We start from the raw sequence: 21,507 nt of genomic DNA, 5'->3' as shown, positions 1-21,507 counted from the left end.
GGCCATCAGAACTAAGTGCCCCCCTTTCAACCAACAAAACAACAACATGGACCGTCTTCTAGCTCATGGTCCAATAAGAACTAAGTGTTCTGAGCATTTATGACAGATGGCAGGTAGACATGTCCTCGAGTCAAAAGTTGGCAATAATATGATGACATTACCTTTAAATTCTTTGCACACCGGCAGCATGTTTGATTGTCTGCAATAAGCACGATGTCACATTTTATTGTCTGGCCTTGTGAAAGACATTTCTTTCCTTTTTATTTCCACTTGGATGGAGTGTTAGTACACCATGAATACTAAAGGAGTATCCACATTTGTATGCAGTGATTTGTTTGTTCAAATTTAGGCAATTTTGCCGTCAATGTAAATTTACCAGTCAGTCTGTGTTGTTCTCTAAAGTACATTAAATTCTGCTTTGTCATGAGGAGTTTCAGAAAGCTGAGTTGAGTCTGACAAAGTTAGCCTCTACGTCAAGCGAAATACTTTATATGGAAACTACTTTAAAAAGGCACAAATAAAAGATTCTTTAGTTTGGCAAGAAATTATTTAAAAACTGAAAAAAGGGCTGTAAAAAGATCACCAGACATTGCCAAAAAAATGAGTAGATTGATCACAATCATTGGTGTGTAATAGATGCTGCTGTAGTTATTAGTATTAGCTACAGTATGATGGGCTAATGGAATTGACTTGAAGTTTATGTACTTGTACTCGTCATTTCACTCAGCTCTGTTGTGACAAAAATTGATATTTACTCACAGAGCACAGTTTGACAAGCTTACATAATCCTAAGCGGAAAAAAACATGGAATTTTCTTTTCAAGGGATTTCTGTCACCTGAGTTTAGTCTGCTGTTGCAGAAAGGAGCTGTCTAACAGCCACCTCTTGCAATAGGATTCAGACTTGGTTCCGCAGCTCAGCACTGACAACAGTGACAGCCTTGAATTGATCTAGCTCATGATGGCTGTCTTCATAGCCTCTTGATACAGACAACCTGTATTAGAAGCCACTCTGTCACGTCGTCACAGGCTGATGGTGAGCAATGTTCTCTGAGCCTTGCTGAGCTGCGGGTCGTGAGAATGTTAAAGACCCAGAGTGTCATTGAAACAAGGAGGGAAGGTAACCTGGAGATAGCGAAGGAACGCGACTAAAGCCAAGAAGAGAGACGGGAGGAAAGCAAGAGAGACAGTGAGACACAATCAGACAGACTGAGAGGAGGAAGATAAGAAACAAGAGGTGAAATAGAATGAGTGAGATTCAGAGACAGATAGAAGAGTGTAAATGTAAGAGAGAGGAAAAAAAGGGTAATATCTATCCAGTTAAAAAGAGATTGGTTTATTCACTCCGAGGGAAGGGGTCTGATAGCTGCTTCCATTTTGGATCTGGTCCCCCAAAATACACAGATTTGTTTAGCACCCGCGCTAACGAATCTCATCGAATCTCCTCGTTTTTTTTCATTAGCAAAGAGCAATAAAAAACACTGGTAGCAGCTTCTTATTTTCAGACCATTGGTGTGTCTAACTAAATGACAAACATCACCGGCAGCAGATTAGATCAGCTGGAGCTAAATAACGTTAATTCCCTTACGGCCAAATAAAAAGTTTGCCTGTTCTTTGGTTAATGTGCTCTCTGCAACTCTTCTCTTTATTCTGCCAGTGAAAAGACACATCACTCTATAAACCACTGTACAACCACAAGTGGACTGTGTACTGTAGGGTGGCAACTCTTCTTTGGAGAAATGATCAGCTGATCGCCTCATGTCAAACTTTGACTCATATCAGTATTTGGAGGAAGTAGCTCCTGAAGTACAGTAGGCTAGAGCTGTTAATGAAATGTGTCAGATACATATAATGAGCACTAAATATAATATGCTGCTCATCTCATCCTCAGGTTGTGAACATTAAACAGTTTTGTTTCTGCCTTCTCAGCCAACAAAAGGTGATGAGATTTGAGTTCTGGTTATTTTAGCCTTTAGTTAGTTAGTTTAGTTGATAAGGGATTCAGTTTCAATGAGTGGATTTGATAAAATATGAATTGAAACCTATCAATATGTAAATATGGATCCCTTTCCCCATTCACTATTTCTTCTGTTTCCAACAGAACAAAGATACATATGCTCATTTTTTCCCTTTTTAACACTTCCCCATCACCATCATATTCCCTCTCGTACCTCTGTAAAGCAAAGTCCAACATAAAACTGCATGCTTGTGACATTCAGCCAGAAGGGGGATGCAAAGCCTTGCAGGTACAGTAATACCTAACTGGGGCAGTAGCCCTTTCTGTACCAAGCCTGCGACATGCATGGTGTGTGTGTGCACGTTTCCAATCGCAGCTTACCTGGAGAGGATGATTGATTAAGCTGGTGAGCAATCGGAGTTGGACAATTGAGCGTGAAAGTGAGAAAGGAGATCCATCATGGTGAAGGCTCAAGCCTGAGCTTGGCACTAGATAAATGGGATGAGATGAAGCCTGTGTGTGCATGTAGTGTGTGTATGCAATGCATTCATGCATGTGTGTATGTTCTCTGTATGCATGTATGTGTGGGCCGTGGTTATACCGTCCCACCGTTCGAAGTAACACACACATACACACACACCTGCACACTCATTGCTTAGGTTGCTTTTTGAGATGAAGGGAGAGGCTATTCTTTCTTTTCCCTGTTCGTCTTTATGAGAGGAGGGAGGGGCGAGGGAGGGGTGAGGGAGGGGGAAGAAGGAGTCGAAGGGGACAAGAGGAGGTGGCATAGTGTTTCCTCCCTGTGTGCATTATGGATGAGGCGTGTCCACGCTGTTCGATTAGCGGCTCTCTGATGGCTTGAAGGTGGCCCGCTGGGGTTACCTAAGACTCTGTGTTTGTGTCTTTGTGCGCCTGAGTGTGTGTGACTATGACTGAAAGAGAGGAGACACCAGGGTCACACCTGCCCACACACACACACAGATACCAAACACCCTACCATGGGCATCATTTTTGATTCATTCACTATTTTTAATTCAGTAAAGAACAGTAAGGATTTTATTCCTGACAAAAAGCTTTAGGTCAGCACAGACACATAACAAGTTTTGATATCTGATGTAAAACAATGGCAAGAGGCGCCAGAAGGTTTTTATTGATGGGATGAAGACATGAGCTGCAATAACTGCTCCTAACCCTTTACTTTCCCTCACAAGCTACAGTGTAGTAGTTACATGCAGCTAGTCTATGGTATCAACCTAGCATCAGTGTCCTGGACAGACAGGAGGTGTGTCCAGTGGAGGAGGAGTGACAAAATGGGCATCAAGTCCAATCTTCCATCCAATCATAAGAGTGTCCTTTTGGTTACTGTGACAACATGATGAGGGCCTCTCTACGAACTCCATGGTAACGATCCAAACAGAACTCCCCATTCATAGAGTACAATATGTCTGGTGTGTAGGTGCAGTTTGTATCTATACTTTTATTGTGTTGTCAGTTGAGTTCAGTCATATCAGCGCAGCAGATGACAGCTTTTCAGAATGCATTCATGACTTCCTTAAGGCAAGCTGCTGAACATTTACAATGCATAACATCTTGTCAGTATGTAGAAGACACAATGCATTGGGGTTTTCATGGGCAATCAGCAGTTCATTTGTGAGACACTCAGAGAGAAAAAAAACACCACTAAAATCTAATTATTCTCCCACTTGCTGAACACTCACTTGCCTTTAAATTTCACTGATTTCTCACAATTGTGAACAAAGCTACAAGAATCAGTATCAACTGTCTATCTCCTTCAGTTTAATATTTACAGCTAAAAAACTACTTGTTCAATACTTGTTTCTGATTGGCTGGAAGGTGACTTAATATTGTATATCAAATGTAGCTCTGGCCATCATTTCAAACAGCCAAGCAGAAAAGGTAACATCAACACTGGTGCTTTAGTCAACTCTCAATGATGAAACAAACCTAACCATGAGTTCAAACTGACTACAACACACTTTTAAAACTGGATGATGATTTGGACACAGCCAATCATGAATCCTACTGTGCGTGGTCATGGTATGAGCGTGATAATACACTTTATGGCACAATCAATCAATAAACTCAGCAGAAGAAATGCCACACGCTTCAGGTCACTTATTCAACTCAAAACATCATCCATTATTTTTGTCAGAACACCTCACAGATTGTCATTGTTTACCTAAATGTCTAACATACATCCATGCAGACCACTACCACGCCCATCTGACAACAAAATTCCATAAAAATACATAATTACAATTTTTTTAGGTCTTTGTTTTAATCAAGAATAATGATTTTCTTCACCTTTATAGGTTGTCTGTGCACTCTTTTTCCCCCCAGTGAAGCCCTGATTCATACTCACACTGCTGTAAACAGTAGATTCTCATATGGGAGTTGCCCAGTATTATCACTGGAGCAACTGGGAATTCTAATCTCACCCAGAATCCATGACACACATCCCTGGGCAGAGCAGATGCTTAAAGCTGGCAGCCAGCAGGAATGATGCAATTAGCTTGTCTACAAGAAAATCCAACCTAAATCTTTGTCGTGGGGAGCTGCAGGGCAACGGCAGAAAGATAAAGAGGAATGTCGAGTAATGAGAACTTGACCCCCCCCCCATCTGCTCCAGAGGAGTTATTGAGTATGAAAATGACATGAAACTGTATGGATATAATTTCATGGAGACACTGAGCATGATCAGTTGACTCTTTATGGCTAAATGAAGGTTTTAAAACAGCATCCGTGGAGTATAATCTTCCTTTTATGAAAAATGCTGGATGCTCTTTACACTTTGCATCATATAAAAACGCCAAAAGGGGAAATTTCCATTATTTGTTACATAACATATTGTGTTGCAAATGTGCCCATCCCTCGCTGACCTCTTGTTACCTCCGATACTGCTATTTTATGGATATGTGATCAGATTAGTCGTTGCTTTGAGAATGTCATTATATGAGTCACTTCCCTGATAAAACTACAAAGTGCAGAGCTATAAAATGTTTGTTTTCTAAAAACGGGGAGAGCATATTGGGCTACTGCACCGTCTCTGCCAACAGCTGCTTTACATCTGCCAGCCCGTACTGGCACGAGACCCTCGCAAGCATAAATGTTATAGCTTCCAAAGCCTTTAAATACATTATTGTACGTGTTGTTAGCATGATGGAATCTCGTTAACGCAGCCAGTGGGACAGGAGTGACAACACCTCAGTAATTCTATATACAGGGTTGTAGCTTTTTATGAGGTACTTCTGTATAGCAGATCGCTGATGTAAGTGCGTCCACATCTCCAGTATAAACAGTGGAAAGTGAAATGTGCAGAGGGGAGGGTTGAATTGGCACAGCAGTCCTCAGAAGTATCACTAGAGAGGAGACAGCTGGCGCCATCTCTCTGTGCTTCTCCCTCCCTCTCTCTCTCTCTCTCTCTCTCTCTCTTATACTTCTCTCGCTACCAACAACACTTTCAGATTACGTGAGGAACGCGCTCTGACAGTCGCTCTTTCTCTCTCTCTCTCTCTCTCTCTCATTCTCTCACTTTGTTTCTCCCACCTCTCAGCTCTCTGGTTTTTCCTCACTTATTCAGGGCCGTGCTGTTTCTCTGCCTCTTAAGTCTTTTTTACCCTCCGTTTGTTTCGAGCCCTTCCCTCCTCCCTCGGCTTCCTCCATCTGTCTCTCTCTCCTCCCTTCCCTCCTCTTGCCTCTCTCACTCAATTCAATTTTTCAATACAGTAAGCTTTTTTGGCATGAATGTCAGATGAACAAGCGTCAAGGATAATATAATTCATTAAATAAAATAAAATCAATGAATAAATGAAAAGCAAAAAATATTAAACGTGTTTTGTGTGTGTGTGCGTGTGCTTTTTTGAGTGTATTTGTTAAAGATTGTTAGAAGACTGAAGATTGGGCCAGTCTAACTTTACAATTAGTCCTTAAATAACTCTGTGTGTGTGTGTGTGTGTGTGTGTGTGTGTGTGTGTGTGTAACTCTACTATCTTGTTAAATTTACTTTGAATAATCTCATTTACAGATGAATATTGCCGAAGCATCAGGGGAAATACAATTCAATAATGAGATGAAAAAAAATACAATTTAGTAAATAAATAAAATAAAAAGAAAATTGCAGAGAACATTAAACACGTTTTGTGTGTGTGTGTCACATGTATATTGTCACATGTACTGTACAGTGGTTGCATTGGCAGGACTATATAAAGTCATAATGTTGCCAAAGCATAGAAACACTGTTAAAGTAAAAGGTGATAGAACAATTATATGACATTCACAATAGTAATTAATGGAACAGATAAGATAAAAACCCATATGTACAATAGACTATGTCAAGATTTCTTTGTCACAGTGAGTGATGTTTAAATTATGAATCTCTCAGTTTGTGACATGCAGTCACAGCTCAGTATGCTGCATGTCCTCCTCATAGAATCTGTTGCTTTTCACTGTCATCTAGAAGTTTGGGATTAACAAATCAAATTTCTTAAAGTATTCCACTCTAATATTATGATATTTGTCACATTTTAAGAGGAAGTGCATCTGTGTCTCTAGCTCACCTGTCATGCAGTGACCACAGACTCTGTCCTCTGTCGGTAGCTATGACTTGTTGTGTCATCCTGTCTCTATGGCTGACTGTGGTCACTCAGTCTGTATTTGGTCAGGATGTGTCTCTGCTTTGTATCTCAGGATACAGGAAAGAGATTTTCTGCTAATTTATATTCATGCTTTACAGGCAGATATCAATTAAGTTTGTTTTGGTTTGATTCTCTCCATGTTCCAGATAGGTATCTTTTGTTAGTTTAATAATTTGGTTGACTCTGATTGGTGGTTGGAAAGCAATGCTGGTCTGAGGTTGAACAGACCGGCACTGTTCTACCCCCCCCCCCCCCCCCCCCCCCACCCCCACCCCCCTCTCTCTCTGTCTCCCCGTCCCTCCTCTCTCTCTCTCTCTCTCTCTCTCTCTCCTTCTGTTCTGGTGTCTGTCTACAGGTGGAAAATGTCCAGCAGATGCTTTGGCTGTAGCTCAGGGAGTTGCTGACTTTATTACCATGGCCACTCTTTATCGCCATGGAAGCTGCCTATCGTTACGGTTACCTGGTCCTGGTCCAGTTGGCATGTGTATAGACATAAATATGCACTTGCTGTTGGAGAGTATTCTCCAAGGGTTTTCCCTCATTTACTTTCCTTTTAAGTGCATTTTACTATAAAGCTTCATTCAGGTTAGGTCCTCTGAAAGTCAAACTGGAAACAAGACCACATGTAGCATACTGCATTTTCTGCACCGTCATGAAATCTGGCACTAAAAAGTTGTAAGAGACACAAACTCCAACATGGATTTATCAGTAAACAGTTGTCAAGTCTCACACATAACAGCTCACACATAAAAATGAGCTGGTGGTGCCAAATGTTCCGTACAGAACAGATATTGACACCAACTGAGAAACAAGTGCGTTTTATAGTGAGAAAAATCCAAAAAACACGTACAAATGTCACATACAAGCACACTCTAATACACACACACACACACACACAAGCACCTTCCGAAGTGCTCTTAACATCCCGATGTATGCAATCTCACAGAAACTATCATGGCATGTAATCCCCATCGATCTAGCACTGCACTCCTATGACATTGAAAAAAGGTCTGAATCGATGCAAAAGTCATTATCCTTTTTATTCCATTATTCCAAGACATGAGGAGCAGGCTACAGAGGTCTGGTCACCTCACTTCTTTCTAACTTCACAAGCACAGATTTTCTCCATTTTCAAACTTGTAGTCTTCAGGCAAAACCAATATCAGCTCAAGTGACATCACTTGAGGCAATTTATCAGATTTCACACAGCTCCCTCTGGAGCCACAGAAGGTTTTATATTACTTTTTTTTCATATATGCAGTAGTACTCCCCGACACCTCTAACAGACCTTGATGTGTAAAACTGTATAGATTCCCCTTCAAAGAATCCAACTTACACTTTCTTCTCCAAACACAAAGTACACACACACACACACACACACACACGGGGATTTTCACGGATTACTAATAAATACAAAGGTATAATAATAAAATAATAAATTATTTTAGCTTTTATTGCACTTACAGTAACATAACTAGTGTAGTCGTCATTGTTTCTCCTCTGCTCCGCTCCGTGTGCGTATGAGCCCCGCCCTCAGTGAAACACAGAGAGCAGAGGAGAGGAAAGAAACTATGGCAACCATAAATGACAGCAAAATGCAGTACAGACTCTCAAACTGAGCTGAAATGAAACTGGTGCATTAAAATTAGGCAAATCAATAAACAAACATAGTCTCTACTGCTTTTTGCTGTAATTTATGGTCGCATTAGTTTCTCTCCTCTCCTCTCTGTGTTTCACTGAGGGCGGGGTTCAGACAGAGTTGATGACAACTACATTTGTTACATTACTGCGAGTGCAATGAAAGCTTTGTGAGTAAAAAGCCAATACCGGTAATTTGTTCATTTAATCCGCGCACAAGACAGACAGACAACGAGGGGGCAGCGGGGACGACGGCATCAACCCAACCCTAGTCATCGCTAACTTTTGTTGTAAAATAACACACACTACTTTCCAACATGTCACACTACAACCACACACTCACTGACACACTGGGGGTTTTTTTTTCCTACCGTCTTTGCGGTAAAGGTTGATCTCCACTTTCCTCTCCTCTGACCCCAGCAGGGCCTGCGCCATCTGAGCGATGGCCAGCCGCTTGGTGTCAGGTCCATACAGGAAGTTGCACGTGCACGGCTTCTGCATGATCTCAGCACGCGAGTAACCGCACATGAGGCAGAAGCCATCGTTGCAGAAGATAATGGCGCAGTTCTCCACTCTTGCGTTGGCAATGACAAACTTGCGACCTGTGGGTGGAAGAGAAATGTTTATTTATATTTAACTGTCCCTGATATACATTTTAATTACATATTACATTCATCAATAATGTGTTTACTTTGAGCACCCTGGCCAGTAACAGAAATAGTTGTTTTAGACAGAACATGTTGTTCTCTGCGAGTGTTACACACATCTCTGAACACTTTATTTCCTTAGTTTACTAGTTTTCCTTTCATTTTAGCACAGTTAACATACAAATATTTAAAGTAATGACATGATACTGTCCTTGTTTTCATACAGCACACATTTAATTGCATGTTTTGACAGTTTGTTTGTGCACACATTGCAACCAGGTAAAATTATCACTTCAACATCTAATCCTTTCCATCTTACAAAGCTCTGTGTACAAAATCTGAACACACAGAAAACTTCTCAGAAGTCCATTAGTGTGCACGCATACATAATGCCAAACTAAGTTGTAAGTAAATCGCTATTTTTGCCTTTCACACCTGGTGTCCTTAAGCCTTACTCCTTGGTCCCTGACTGCATAATTTCCCCCTATAAAATCACCATGGTATCAAAGGTATTTAAGGGTTGGAGTTTCTGAAGAACAAATAAACAAATCAATGCACGGAGAAAAGTCAAGTCAAGTCTTAAGGAGAAATGTGTTTATCAATAGTCAAAACATGTAGTTGCTTAAAAATAGAGCTGCATGATAAGTCAATGAATCGATTAGTTGCCAACTATTAAATTTATTGTCAACTATTTTTATAATCTATTAACTGCTCTGAGTCATTTTTTAAGAAAAAATATCCAAATTCTCTGATCCCAGCTTCTCAACTGTGAATATTTTCTGGTTTCTTTAGTCCTCTATGACAGTAAACTGAATATCTTTGGGTTGTAGACTGTTGGTCAGAACAAAACGAGACATTTTAGGTTCCACCTTGGGCTTTAGGAAACATTGATCAATTTATTTTTCACCATTTTCTGACATTTTATAGACCAAACATGTGATTGATTAATCGATTTTCTTAATAATAATAATCATCATCATCATCATCATCATCATCATCTTATTAACTTTGCACAGCATAGCACTAACGCTATGACATCAAAACAAATATTTTAGTCTATAATCTGTGACAAACAATAATTTTCTTAAAATCACATTAGACTAGTCTGACCCTGCAGAGGAGTCAAGACTCATTTGTGTACCCTCTCTGCATCCAAATGTTGACATGTAGATGTGTTAAAATATATGCCTTGATCGTTTGCACAGTACAGTAATCAATGTAAGCAAATCTAAATCTTGTATATATGAAATGCAATTTTAACATACTACAATATGAGGGCCCGGTTATGAGGAAAAACATGATTTTGAGTCATACAACTTCTGTTTTGTAATGGTGTAAGAATAGAAAACGTGATTAAGAGAAAGCAAAAAGTCCAAACATTAAAAGGACAGACTTTACAGGTAGGGATGCACGATATTATCGGCACGTCATCGGTATCGGCCGATAAAAGCTCTGAAATGAAATATCGGCATCGGCCATTTCTGCCGATTATGAGTGGCGATTTGTTGCCATCTCCTCCGCTGCCTGACTGTGCTTCCCTCCACGGACTGTTTCACCCTATCAGTCCCAGTACTTCCTTCGCAGGCTCCACTTCACTTAAGCTGCCCGTCAGACCCGCTGCTTTTTCCCCACTTTAACCTAAATAACAAACCGGGGCTCGGTGCTCTGGTTGGGTCCACATAGAGAGCCGGGGCTAACGTTAGCTGAGAGGCTAGCGGAGCGTTAGCCACAGCACGGCCGGAGGGAAACACAGCCAGCTAGCCTCCCAGCTAACGTTAGCCCCGGTTCTGCGTGTGGATCCAACCAGAGGCTAGCGTTAGCCCAGAGAGCACCGAGCCCCGGTTTGTTATTTAGGTTAAAGTGGGAAGAAGCAGCGGGTCTGACGGGCAGCCTGAGTGAAGTGGAGCCTGCGGAGGAAGCACCGGGACCGTCAGGGAGAAACTGTCCGTCGAGGAGCTGCTAAGTTCGGCTGCACAGACAGGAAACACTTACGCTGACAGGATGTAGCCATGGATGTATAAAGGGAACTGGATACAGCGTCGGAGACGGGGCCCCGCTCATTCCTCTGAAAGTTGCTCAGTGGCGCATGAAGCAATAAAAAATCGACTTCCCGGCATGAAAGTACCCGGATCTTCCGCATTGTGCGGCCCATAGAGCATGCGCACTAATGACTTCTGCTGGCCGAGTCGGCTACTTCCGGTTTAGCCCTCCGGCTAGCTTGAATGGGGATAAAACAATTCAATCAGGCGGCTTTTGAAATGTGATCGGACAGAACGGCTTTAATTCCGACAGTGAGACAAGTCATTCACGGTGGTTGTGACGCTCAGAAAAATTTATCCGCTGATTTACAGACGTCTCTTTCACAATGTAAGTCTATGGGAAAAAGTCTTTTTGGGCCAGTGTGCATCTCGTGACGTTGTCATTACACGGTTTGGCCGCTATGTCAAATTTGCTTCAAAGCCTGGCGCTCTTCCTGTATCCAGTTCTCTTTATACATCCATGTACCACTCTGTTTGGAAAAAAAATCTTTTGGTTTATAACGATGGTTGGCAAACAGCGTATTAGGTGCATTACCGCCACCCTCTGCTCCGTAGTGTGGACCAGAGATTAAATCCTACATATTAATCCTGTCTGTCTGATGATCTCAATGAAAACTCTAATGCGCCACCCACTTGGCAGGTTCATTTAAATTTTAAGGCTTCCTAAATTCTTCCTTCATATATTGTCTTTCATGATCATACTTAGTACAATCTAAGCTTGCATGCATAATAGTCTCCTCAGCCATCTGGAAAAAAATATGTGCATATATCGGTGTCGGCATCGGCAATCGGCCACAGTGAGTTGGAAATATCAGCATATGGGATATCAAAAAAAGAAAAAAATCCAATATCGTGCATCCCTACTTACAGGTGCAATCAATAACAACAGTAACACAGCATCCCATTTAGCTTTACCGGTTCTAGGGTTCTGTTACTGTGCATGTCGGCCAACTGTATGGTTTACTGGGACACCTTACTGGGACACCTTAATGGGACAGAGCCATCATCAATTAAAGCTATTAGGGACACCTGTGCTTTTCCCACTATGGCAGGTCAGAGTATCTGCTGTGAAAGTGGTCTATGAAGTCAAAATATCTTAAAAAAAAAAAAAAAAAAGTTATGAGAATAAAGTTATTGAGGAAAAACTCAATATTATGAGCAATAAGTTGTATATTTCGAGAGAAAATACATATTACACAAATAAATATTTATAATAAATATTTCAAGAACTTTTTATGAGAATAATAAATAAAGGCTGTTCAGATTTTCTTTTTGCTCTCTCTCTTTTATCCAACAATGGCCCCAATGCACTCATGTGTATTGATAACTATCAACCCACTTAGCTGCATACATAAGCATTATTTACAACATTTTCATGGGCATTTCCTCAGACTAGCAGAGTCCAGTTAACCCAACTGGTTTAAAACAACCTGCGCATTCACCACTAATGTTAGCTAACATTAATATGGCAGCCTTGCTATCTTACAAAAATGCTTTTTCAAACCTAATAAAACAGTAAAAAAAATAAAAGAGTTGGAAAAGTATTCACTATCAATAACAGTATTAAATGAAACATTGACAAACCTTGTGCCCTTTTCAGCCAGGTGCTAATCAATAAAAAGTACAAAACGTCCCGTTTTGAAGTCACATGATGAATCCTTATAAGAGAATAAGTATGAAAAGACTAAACACTAAAAACGATACATCCTAGTATACTAGCCTAAAAATATAGAACATTTATAATTGTACTTTAATGTACTGTAATTGTACTGTAATGAAGTGATTTCACAGTTGATGGTCTATTATGGCTAGATATGTATAATCAGCCTGTCATCTCTTCTGATATTAGCCTTTATGACAACTCAAAAGTGTGTGTGTGTGCCCATAGGTTTGCATATGTGTGTTAATAATTGTGGTCAAAAGTATAAACCGCAGCTGCAACCTTGGTAGCTCCGTCTCTCTGATGTGTCTCTCTCTAAACCACTTACTGTAGAACGAGTCATTTAGCTCCATGGCCTCTGCTCAATGTCAAAGAATGATCTTAATGCACTCAGAGAGCTACTGTTGTGCCTGAACACAGACACACTTGCACATACTTCCTTACTCTGCTCACAGCCTCTTCGCTTGCAATATGCTGTGAATAAACCACAAAAAACTAAGTCTATAGTTTGTGCATACTCAATCTCATGTGGGTCTTGTGGGAACACATATAAAGAACATGCATGTGAGCATGAGGTCTGTGTGCATGTGTGTATTTGTGCTGCGTCAGGGTGGCATCTGACAGGCTGATAGATAGCCTCCCCTAAAGAGCTTCAAGCTTCTGAAGAGCCCCAATGTTCCATGTTACTTCCACTTAGTACTGGGCCCCACTGTGAGGAACACTGCACTCATAAATAGTCATATGAATGGTTAGAGGGAGGGAGGAATGACTGGAGACAGAAAAGGGTGGATGGAGCGAGGAACAGCAGGAGCACTGGATGAGGATTAATAAATGGATGGAAATGGGGGAGGTTGGGTAGAAAAACTGTAGGAGGAGGGATGACAAAAAAAAAGAAGACAGACTGAGGGGGGGGAGGGATGGATGGACAGAGTATTGGAAAGAAGTTAAAGAGAAGCAAGATGAGTGGAGGGAGATGTGGTGGGAAGATAAGGTGAAGTGGGGATAGAAGAGAAGTGATCTATCCAGGGGATGGAAGGCACTGGAAAAATCTAGCAACATTTCTAACCAATCAGCCTGCATCAGATTAAGTGGCAACACCTCTCAGTCAATATTTCTTGCACAACTTTTTCTCACAGAGGGTGAGAGTGTGGACATTTAGGGAGATTCAGGATTCCCACTCAAAGTAGCATATGAGTCTACTTCTGTTTACTGCAGTTTTCAACAAAGATAAAGGTTACTCAGAGAGTCTCCAAACACATTTAAAAGCCACTAACAAAGATGCACTTCAAGCAAAACCTGTCCATTATAATGAGAACAAACTCTGTCACACAAAGAATATATTCCAGAGGAAGATTGCATTTAGATGTGTTCCTCAGATAAAGGATAAAGAAAAAAAGTCATGAACATTAGGCTTCTTTAAGTGATATGAATAACTTTAATTTAGGGACAAGATTATTGTTGCAGTGAATAAGCCAAGCAGGTCCTTAATGCATCCTGGGTCTCAAAAGCAGCCTGACACTTTTGGTAATTTCCATTCCATGTTAGGAGATTCTCACAAAGGCTGGTGATAAATCTTCCTCAAGGACTTCAGGCTGTGAAAAAGCAAGAGCACCTCATTGCTGCACTGAACTCGGAGAGATTTTGTTCCTGTAATTGGCTCTTGCTCAGAGTGTCGGAGTTTAAACATTGACCACGATGTACCTTAAACACAAGGCCAGCCTCAGGAAAACTGGGCTTAAAATATTGGTGAAAGGTAAAGGATAATCACTGTTATTTTTTTTATGTGTTTGCCATGTTTAGATTGTCTTTGGCATCAAAAAAGGAAAGAACCAGGTGTCACTGGAATGAGTGAATTTACTGTCTGAAAATTAGCATGAACTGAAAGAAATTGTAACAGATTACAGTTCATTTGAGTTTAGGCACTTTTGCATATGTTGCATATGAATCCAGGCAGGTGCTGAATGGACATGCATGACAAGTGGGAAAATAATCCATACACATGATATATCTCAGAGCAAGCACTCTTCTAAAGGCCTACCTCAGAACCAAATTGAATGATGCCACCATACAATGAGCACTATAGTACTATAGGACTAGTAGGATTGAATAGGATCGGTCAGGCAGCCTGATTCAATATGAAACCAAACCACTACAATCTGTCAAAGACTCACCAAACACTAAAATCTGTTATATAGTATGATAGACTCTACAGCAGGGTGAAGGGTGGCCAACCATGTACCACAGGGTGCCAATAGGTTTTCATTCCAAACCAAGGACTCAGCACTCCTTTAAGTAAAGGGGAAGAGCTTGTCAGTGAAATCACTTGCTCAAGTGATTGGTTGGACCTAAAAATCTGCTGACTTTTGACTTTCCATGGCACATGATTGGTCACCCCTACACTACAGCTACACTACAGATTCTATATATGAACTGAAAGTACAGTTACACTATAGCTGAACATTAAACAAAACTAACAAACTGTCCTGATGTAGGTAGATAAATACATATTTAACAGATGCTGTGGCCTGTAGTCAGATAGTGTCACATTGTACAAAACAAGGTGATGACACATTGTTAGAATAATAGCATATCTATTTCCAAGTGCATCAGTGAATTTGTAAGGCAAATTTGAACAAAGGTGAGCTCTTGACCCGCAAGTCTGATGGAGCCAAAACAGGAAGTGAAGTGAGGTGAAGTGAATGAGAGACAGAGCAAATATTTGCAGGATGGAAGTATATTATATCTACCTTTAAAATATGTAAAATCACCATAGATCTAAATAATCAATGTGAAAACACATGCACATCTATGTTGTCTAGGTGCTGAGTCCAAGAAACTTTTCATCTCCAAAAGGACTCTCAGTACTGTAATCACTCAAAACCCTGCACCTTTCTAAAGCAATCAAGAGGAAACAGGAGCAGATGACAGTGTTGAGTCATTTGAGATATATAATGTCAACAGACCCATTTGCCTAAATGTCACTAACATTTCACACCAGCCAAACATATAATGTTCTACAAACCAACACGAGCCTAAACTCCAATTTCAGTGATAACAACCCGATTGAGGCTCTGTCCATGGATACCAAACTCTCAGAAGAGTGTTAATGACAAATCTTTGGCCACCTACATCCACCAGCTTAAGCCAAGCTCTAGGCCCTCTACCCCTGTCACCTCAGAGCAACATCTTTTCTGGAATAACAGGTAGCTGAGTGAGGGTACAGTCACACCAGATTCTGCTACCCATTTCTATGTAGTAACAAGACTCACGGTTGGAGCTTGAGACTTTTGAAGAGCAGTAGCACTCGAAACATCACCTTGGTGCAATAAATTATGAGTGGATTGGAGCCCTGCAGTCTGCGAGTTGTTTATCTGTTTATTTCAACATTCACTCTCTTTCAGCACAGCAGCTGCTCTCCTCAGCTCGGATGTGCGTGCATACACCTAGCTTACGATCAGAGCTAGGCACGCTATACCCTGTCCTGTTCCTCAGTTAAAAATTCAGGCTGACTGCACCTTTAAATGCACCCATTTTTGCACCCATGTCTTGCTCTGCATTTAGCTGTTACAACTGTCTAAAAAGGCTTCTCCCCTCATCTCCCTCCTTAACAAAAGTAATCCTATTCTCTTCCCTGTCTGATAGATATTCAATAACTAATAAGTTATTTTTTTACCTGTTAAGCTTTATAGCTGCTGCTGCTGCACACATTGTTTTATACAACTACAAGAGTAGCCATGTCATTACAATATTCACAGGTAGGATCCTCCTCTATGCATTGGCAAGATTCGGGGAAAGGTAATGCATCGCACATGCTCCTATGATTGATGAATGAAGGAAATTAAAATCCGCACTGAGGCAATTTTTCTCGCTAAGTGTTCTTCATTAGGCCTGATTATGAAACAGCCCCTGAACAAGAATTATCCTTTAACAAGGAAGAGGGTAGACACTTATTATTCCCTGTGAATTGCATTTCAGAAGCAGTTCAAAAAGGTGATGTAAAGCAATTCCCCCTCTGAACCAATGATTTATAGGCCATTTTATAACCACTGTGAAAACACCAGCCTGCCAAGTCATTAGACATTTCTGCACACTTGCAATGATTGGCCAATGATGTTCGAGTCTCCGCTATCTGAGTGGAGTTTTCAAGGAGAACTCTCTCTGCAACACATGTTTTGGTGGAATCAGTCAGTTGTTATTAAGTTGGAATGAGTTTGGAGGCTGCTGCTAAATGATTTATGAGTGTTGGAAAGATGTGTTCCTTTATCAATTGCTGAGCCATAACTGCAGGTTATTACTGTATTGATTGAATGCACTTTGTGTGTGTGTGAGTGAGTGTGTGGCTGTGGGTGTTGTGTTTACTTACTCAGCAGCAAGACATTTCTAAAAAGGATGATGATGCATCGAACATCAACTTGTAGGGGAGCAAATAAGGAGGGAATGGAATAAAAGACAAGCAAGACAAAACACAGCGTGACCCTGTGTTAAAAATACAAAGACACAGCATGTACCTGATAAAAGGCTTCTAATCAAGCGTAGTCAAGGGGAACAGACAAAATACACTAACGAGGCACGCTGGTGGGGGCAAGTACTTAAAGGCTACCCTGCTTTCATTTCAAATTATGAACAAATGTGTATGCACATAGATGCTGAATACAAAACATACCATCCTGATAAGATTTTTTAAATATGTTTCTGTTATGATAGCACTGTACTTACCGAAGTGATTGCTGAAATCTAGGATGTGGCTACATCACTAAAAATAGGTTGATAATTATTATAAATGTTATTTGGAAGATGGTAAAATTATTACCCAAACAACTTGGATTTATTGTTCTCACTGTAGTTGTGTGCAACCATGGTTTTCTGGTGCAGTGCAGGGTTATTGCCATCAAAACAAGTGTGCTCATGTTCAGTTTAATCTCCAAATAAAGTTGTAGCCAATCTGCCTCAACTCTTGGTTTCATCGACCAACTATTCAAATTTCTCTGTAGTTCTGTGTGACGGCCACACCAGTTGCTGTCCACCCCCAGTCTTAGTATTTTATTTGATATTTGCACCCAAACATTTTCCCAAATAATGACTCTACACAGTCTTTTGTTTTCATTTTACATACTTAAGTCAATTTCTCACAGTTTGGTTTTCTAAGATTGGATGCACACATTCTAGCTGACATTCTGTCATGGTCCTTTTCATTTGCAATTAATACTCACATTCGTTCTCTTACCAAGCTCCTCTGGCAAAAGGCCTGATGGCTGGGAAAGATGGCCTCTTAAGCACCACCCACAGGAAGTGGAGGAGGCCAATAATGAAATGGAAGAAGGGGTAATTAATCCTGGACATTCTTAAAATCCCTCTTTGGAATCATGTTTGTTTGCTAATGCTAATACCTTATTTGCATATTACTTCTCTATTTTGTCAGGCTGTTTATTCTTGGATATCTTTAGGTTTAATGTTATTTGTGTAAATCTCCCCCTGTGTCTGTCTTAGGCCAGCCTGTGTGTGTATTCTGTTTATACCCCCTTGTGAGTCATTGGTCAGGTCAGGTCTGTTCAGTTATGTTCTGTTAGTTTAACCCTCAGTTGCTTTATTGTTTGGTTGACCTTACTTTAAGTTTGGGCCCTAATTTTTATAGCTACTTTTTCTAGTTTCTATGCAATATTAGGATATATTTGTGACTTTTGTGATTTGTTACCAGTTTTTCAACTTTATTCAAATGAGAATTTTCCTTTTCACACCTTTGTCCTTTTTGCTTGGTCCATGACATCCTGTTAGACCTATTTTAATAATGTGGCTACATCTACAGAGATCTCAGCACATACTTTGGTAAGTACAGTGTTACCATAATTAAGAACTGATGATGATGGGTTAGGGTTGATGGGCTGATGATAAAAGGAGTACTCAAAAGTAAAAACCTAGCTTCCGAAGCATGCACACTTGACAGTTCCTCGTTTACGTGACATCTGTCAAGTCAAGTATACTGGTCTACCTTTAACCACAGTTATGTTCTCAAAGGGCTTCAAATTCCTGTCACCAAAATCAGAATTTTCACATTTTTTCCACCCCCCTTAAAAACAGCCATCAATCAAAGTGATGCCACAAGAACCAAAACTGACTTTTCTCATTTTTGCAACATAAAGTGAACATCCATCAATGCAGTGGTCCAGAATAAAAACGTCTGTGCCCATTTCTCCCTGCGTTAAGCACACAATTATCACAGCCTCACCCCCCTTCTTTCATAAAACAGATGTATCATCTGTCAAAGCTGCACATCCTGGATTCAACAGGCAGTTCTTGTGGGAGACATAAACTGGTGGAAGGCCTGCTCAGATATTCATGGAAACAGTGGAGATCCGTTGTGTGGATGTGCTTGATAGCCTGCCTCCATGAATTAGCGGCAGCAGCGGCCCTCAGAGGCTCATAAAGCTTGATGGGTTTGTCTGGCTGCAATGAGCACTGGGTAATACAAAGGCAGAGATGTGTGTGTGTGTGTGTGTGTGTGTGTGTGTATGTGAGTGTATGTTGTACATTTCATTTTCCAGCTATTGAATAAGTGGTCTTCAGTCACTGATAATGGCAGAAAGAACAAAGTAGATGTTTTTTTCCAAGCTCTCAGGCTCTCTCAAGTCCTTGAGTCCTTTTATAATGCAAGTCTAAAAGGTGACGCAGGTATAGATAAATGTAATCATTCTTCAGACAGACACCCACACATAAAGAGGAGATACAACATGGTCTCGATGCAGACTCATATATCTGCATCAAGACGTGCTGAAAGACAAGATTTTAACTCCACCGAAAGAAAACCACGGGGTAAGGGAGAGAGGGGAAGGGGAATAAAATAGGAACATAAAAAAGAGGGAAAAGAAACACCAAAAAAAAGGTGTCACTAAAAATCTAGAGATTTGACATTAAAAAAGGAATGACCATGTAAAAGTGTAGAGATAGACAGGTATGGATGTAAAAAGGAAGACAGACAAGAAGAGCAAAAGGAGAGGTGGCAGGTGGAGCATGACAACCAGCTGGCTCAGGGTTTATGCTGCTCGGTGTTCAGGCCACAGCTGGATATGAGGGAAAGCTGGCATTATTCCACCAGGGAGGGGGTCAGGTACTGTATTATTAAACTGCAGGTATACAGGGAGGAAAAAGCAAGAGCTGGCAATGTTTGGTATCAGTGGGAAATGTGTTTAAATTAAACAACGGTAATGGTGGGTAGATATTCACAGCGAGTGGAGTGTATTTCCATTTATTTTGGTGCACGCTTCCCTCAGGATACATAAGAGTGTCTTATTAAACAATAACCAAAGGTGATGCTAACATGAATATCATCATTCTAGACACAATAGACTCATCCAAGGTAATTCAAGTTGCTTTAAATATGTTCAGTCTCTACTTGTATGAGGCAGTTTGTTCCACTCTGAAGATGCTCTGAAAATAACCGAATGTTTGAAAAAATTACTTTTGGGTAGGGGAATTACTAAAGTGCAGTTAGGAAACCTGAGGGATAATTATGTATACCTGATATCACTTTCTTTACATAAATATGAGTATGCTATAAAACAGTTCTGGGAACCAGAACAGTGTTGTGCATTTCAGTAATGCAAGTGTGGTATGGACATCTTAAAACTAATCAGGTGGCCTTGTTCTTGATGGCAAAGGTCCCCTAACCTCAAGGAAGTGGTCATTTTAACCCAAACCACGATCTTTCCCCAAACCTAACCAAATTGTCTTTATGCCCTGTTGTAACATCATGAGAAATGTTTGCAGCAATTATCTTATGACAGTTTTGGAAGGTACAGACAAATAAATGTCATCCTGTTCAGTGATGTCAGATCAGAAAAAGCTTCTATGTGTCGTTCAAGGCGAAATGGGTAAATATATATAATATAATATATTGACAGACTTCTTGTGTTAATTTAGAGGACTAGTTGTGTTATGCTTAATCAAGGAAATGACACATTAGTTAAATATTTGAAACCAATTCATATTGGAAATAGGTGGAATAATTCATAGATATATTTGTTTCTTTAAAGATAAAATGTTATGACCCCAGATTATTTTCCAGTATTATTACAACCATACTGCCAGAAATAGCGTTGATATTGGTCAATTCTCCAAAACAACAGATTACATGCAATTATATCTGTCTACAATATGTACATATGGCAGATGTTGTAGATACCCACTTAATCAGCTTAGTGTTTTTTCACATTTCTTCCTCCTCACTACACAAAGGGGACACCATGTTCCATATTGCCACTGGAAATTGGCACTGACATAAATTGTGCACTGCAAAATTGTGAAAGATGAATGCAATTCTTCGAGATACATGGTTTGTTATTTTAGCCAAGCCAGCCGAGTGGCTCTAGGGACGGCACTGCTGGTCTGTCTGTTTCTGGGTCTGTGGCTCCAGCAATTTTGGTCCAGACTGAAATATTTTAACAAATATTGGATGGATTTCCATTAAATTTTATATACATATTCATGGTCCCCAGAGGGTGAACCTTAATGACTTTGGTGAAGCCCTGACTTTTCCTAAAGTGCCACCAGCAGGTTGACATTTGTGGTGAGTGAGATGTCTCAATTGCTGTTGGATGCATTACTGTGCCATTTCATCAATATTTAGTTCCTCTATCCAACATTTTTGTTGCCCTCGCAATGAGCAGTAAAGCCTCACAGAGCTGCAACTGTCTGTCTTGTTAAAATGTGCAGGATCCCTCACAGGTACCAACAAATTAGTATGGGGTGAAAGAAGTGGATTATAGCGCTACAGTTCGATCGATGCTAGTTGAATTCATTATATGAGCTCCAGCCAGTTGCATATCAACACCCAAAATTTGGTATCAGTGTGTTTTTAGTAATGTTTTTCCAATTAACAATTCTAATACCCACCTGTATGGTGGAGTGGAGTGATATGCT

General features: G+C 40.4%; 1 protein-coding gene across 6 annotated transcripts in view; it reads right to left on the bottom strand.

Annotated features, from left to right (window-relative positions):
- Window positions 1-21,507, bottom strand: part of kcnh2b (potassium voltage-gated channel, subfamily H (eag-related), member 2b) — a 245,252-nt gene that overhangs the window by 206,380 nt on the left and 17,365 nt on the right. For 5 of the 6 annotated variants that reach the window (XM_044339371.1, XM_044339376.1, XM_044339374.1 and 2 more), the window contains exon 2: window positions 8,620-8,850. In XM_044339371.1, the coding sequence (XP_044195306.1) occupies window positions 8,620-8,850 (231 nt within the window). Of the gene's footprint in view, window positions 1-8,619; window positions 8,851-10,887; window positions 11,018-21,507 lie in introns of those variants that run through there. The other variant, XM_044339373.1, reaches the window with a different exon arrangement.

The sequence above is a fragment of the Thunnus albacares genome, chromosome 21 (genome assembly GCF_914725855.1).
Source record: "Thunnus albacares chromosome 21, fThuAlb1.1, whole genome shotgun sequence".
Classification (NCBI taxonomy): Eukaryota; Metazoa; Chordata; class Actinopteri; order Scombriformes; family Scombridae; genus Thunnus; species Thunnus albacares.
This window is presented reverse-complemented; position numbering and strand designations above follow the sequence as displayed.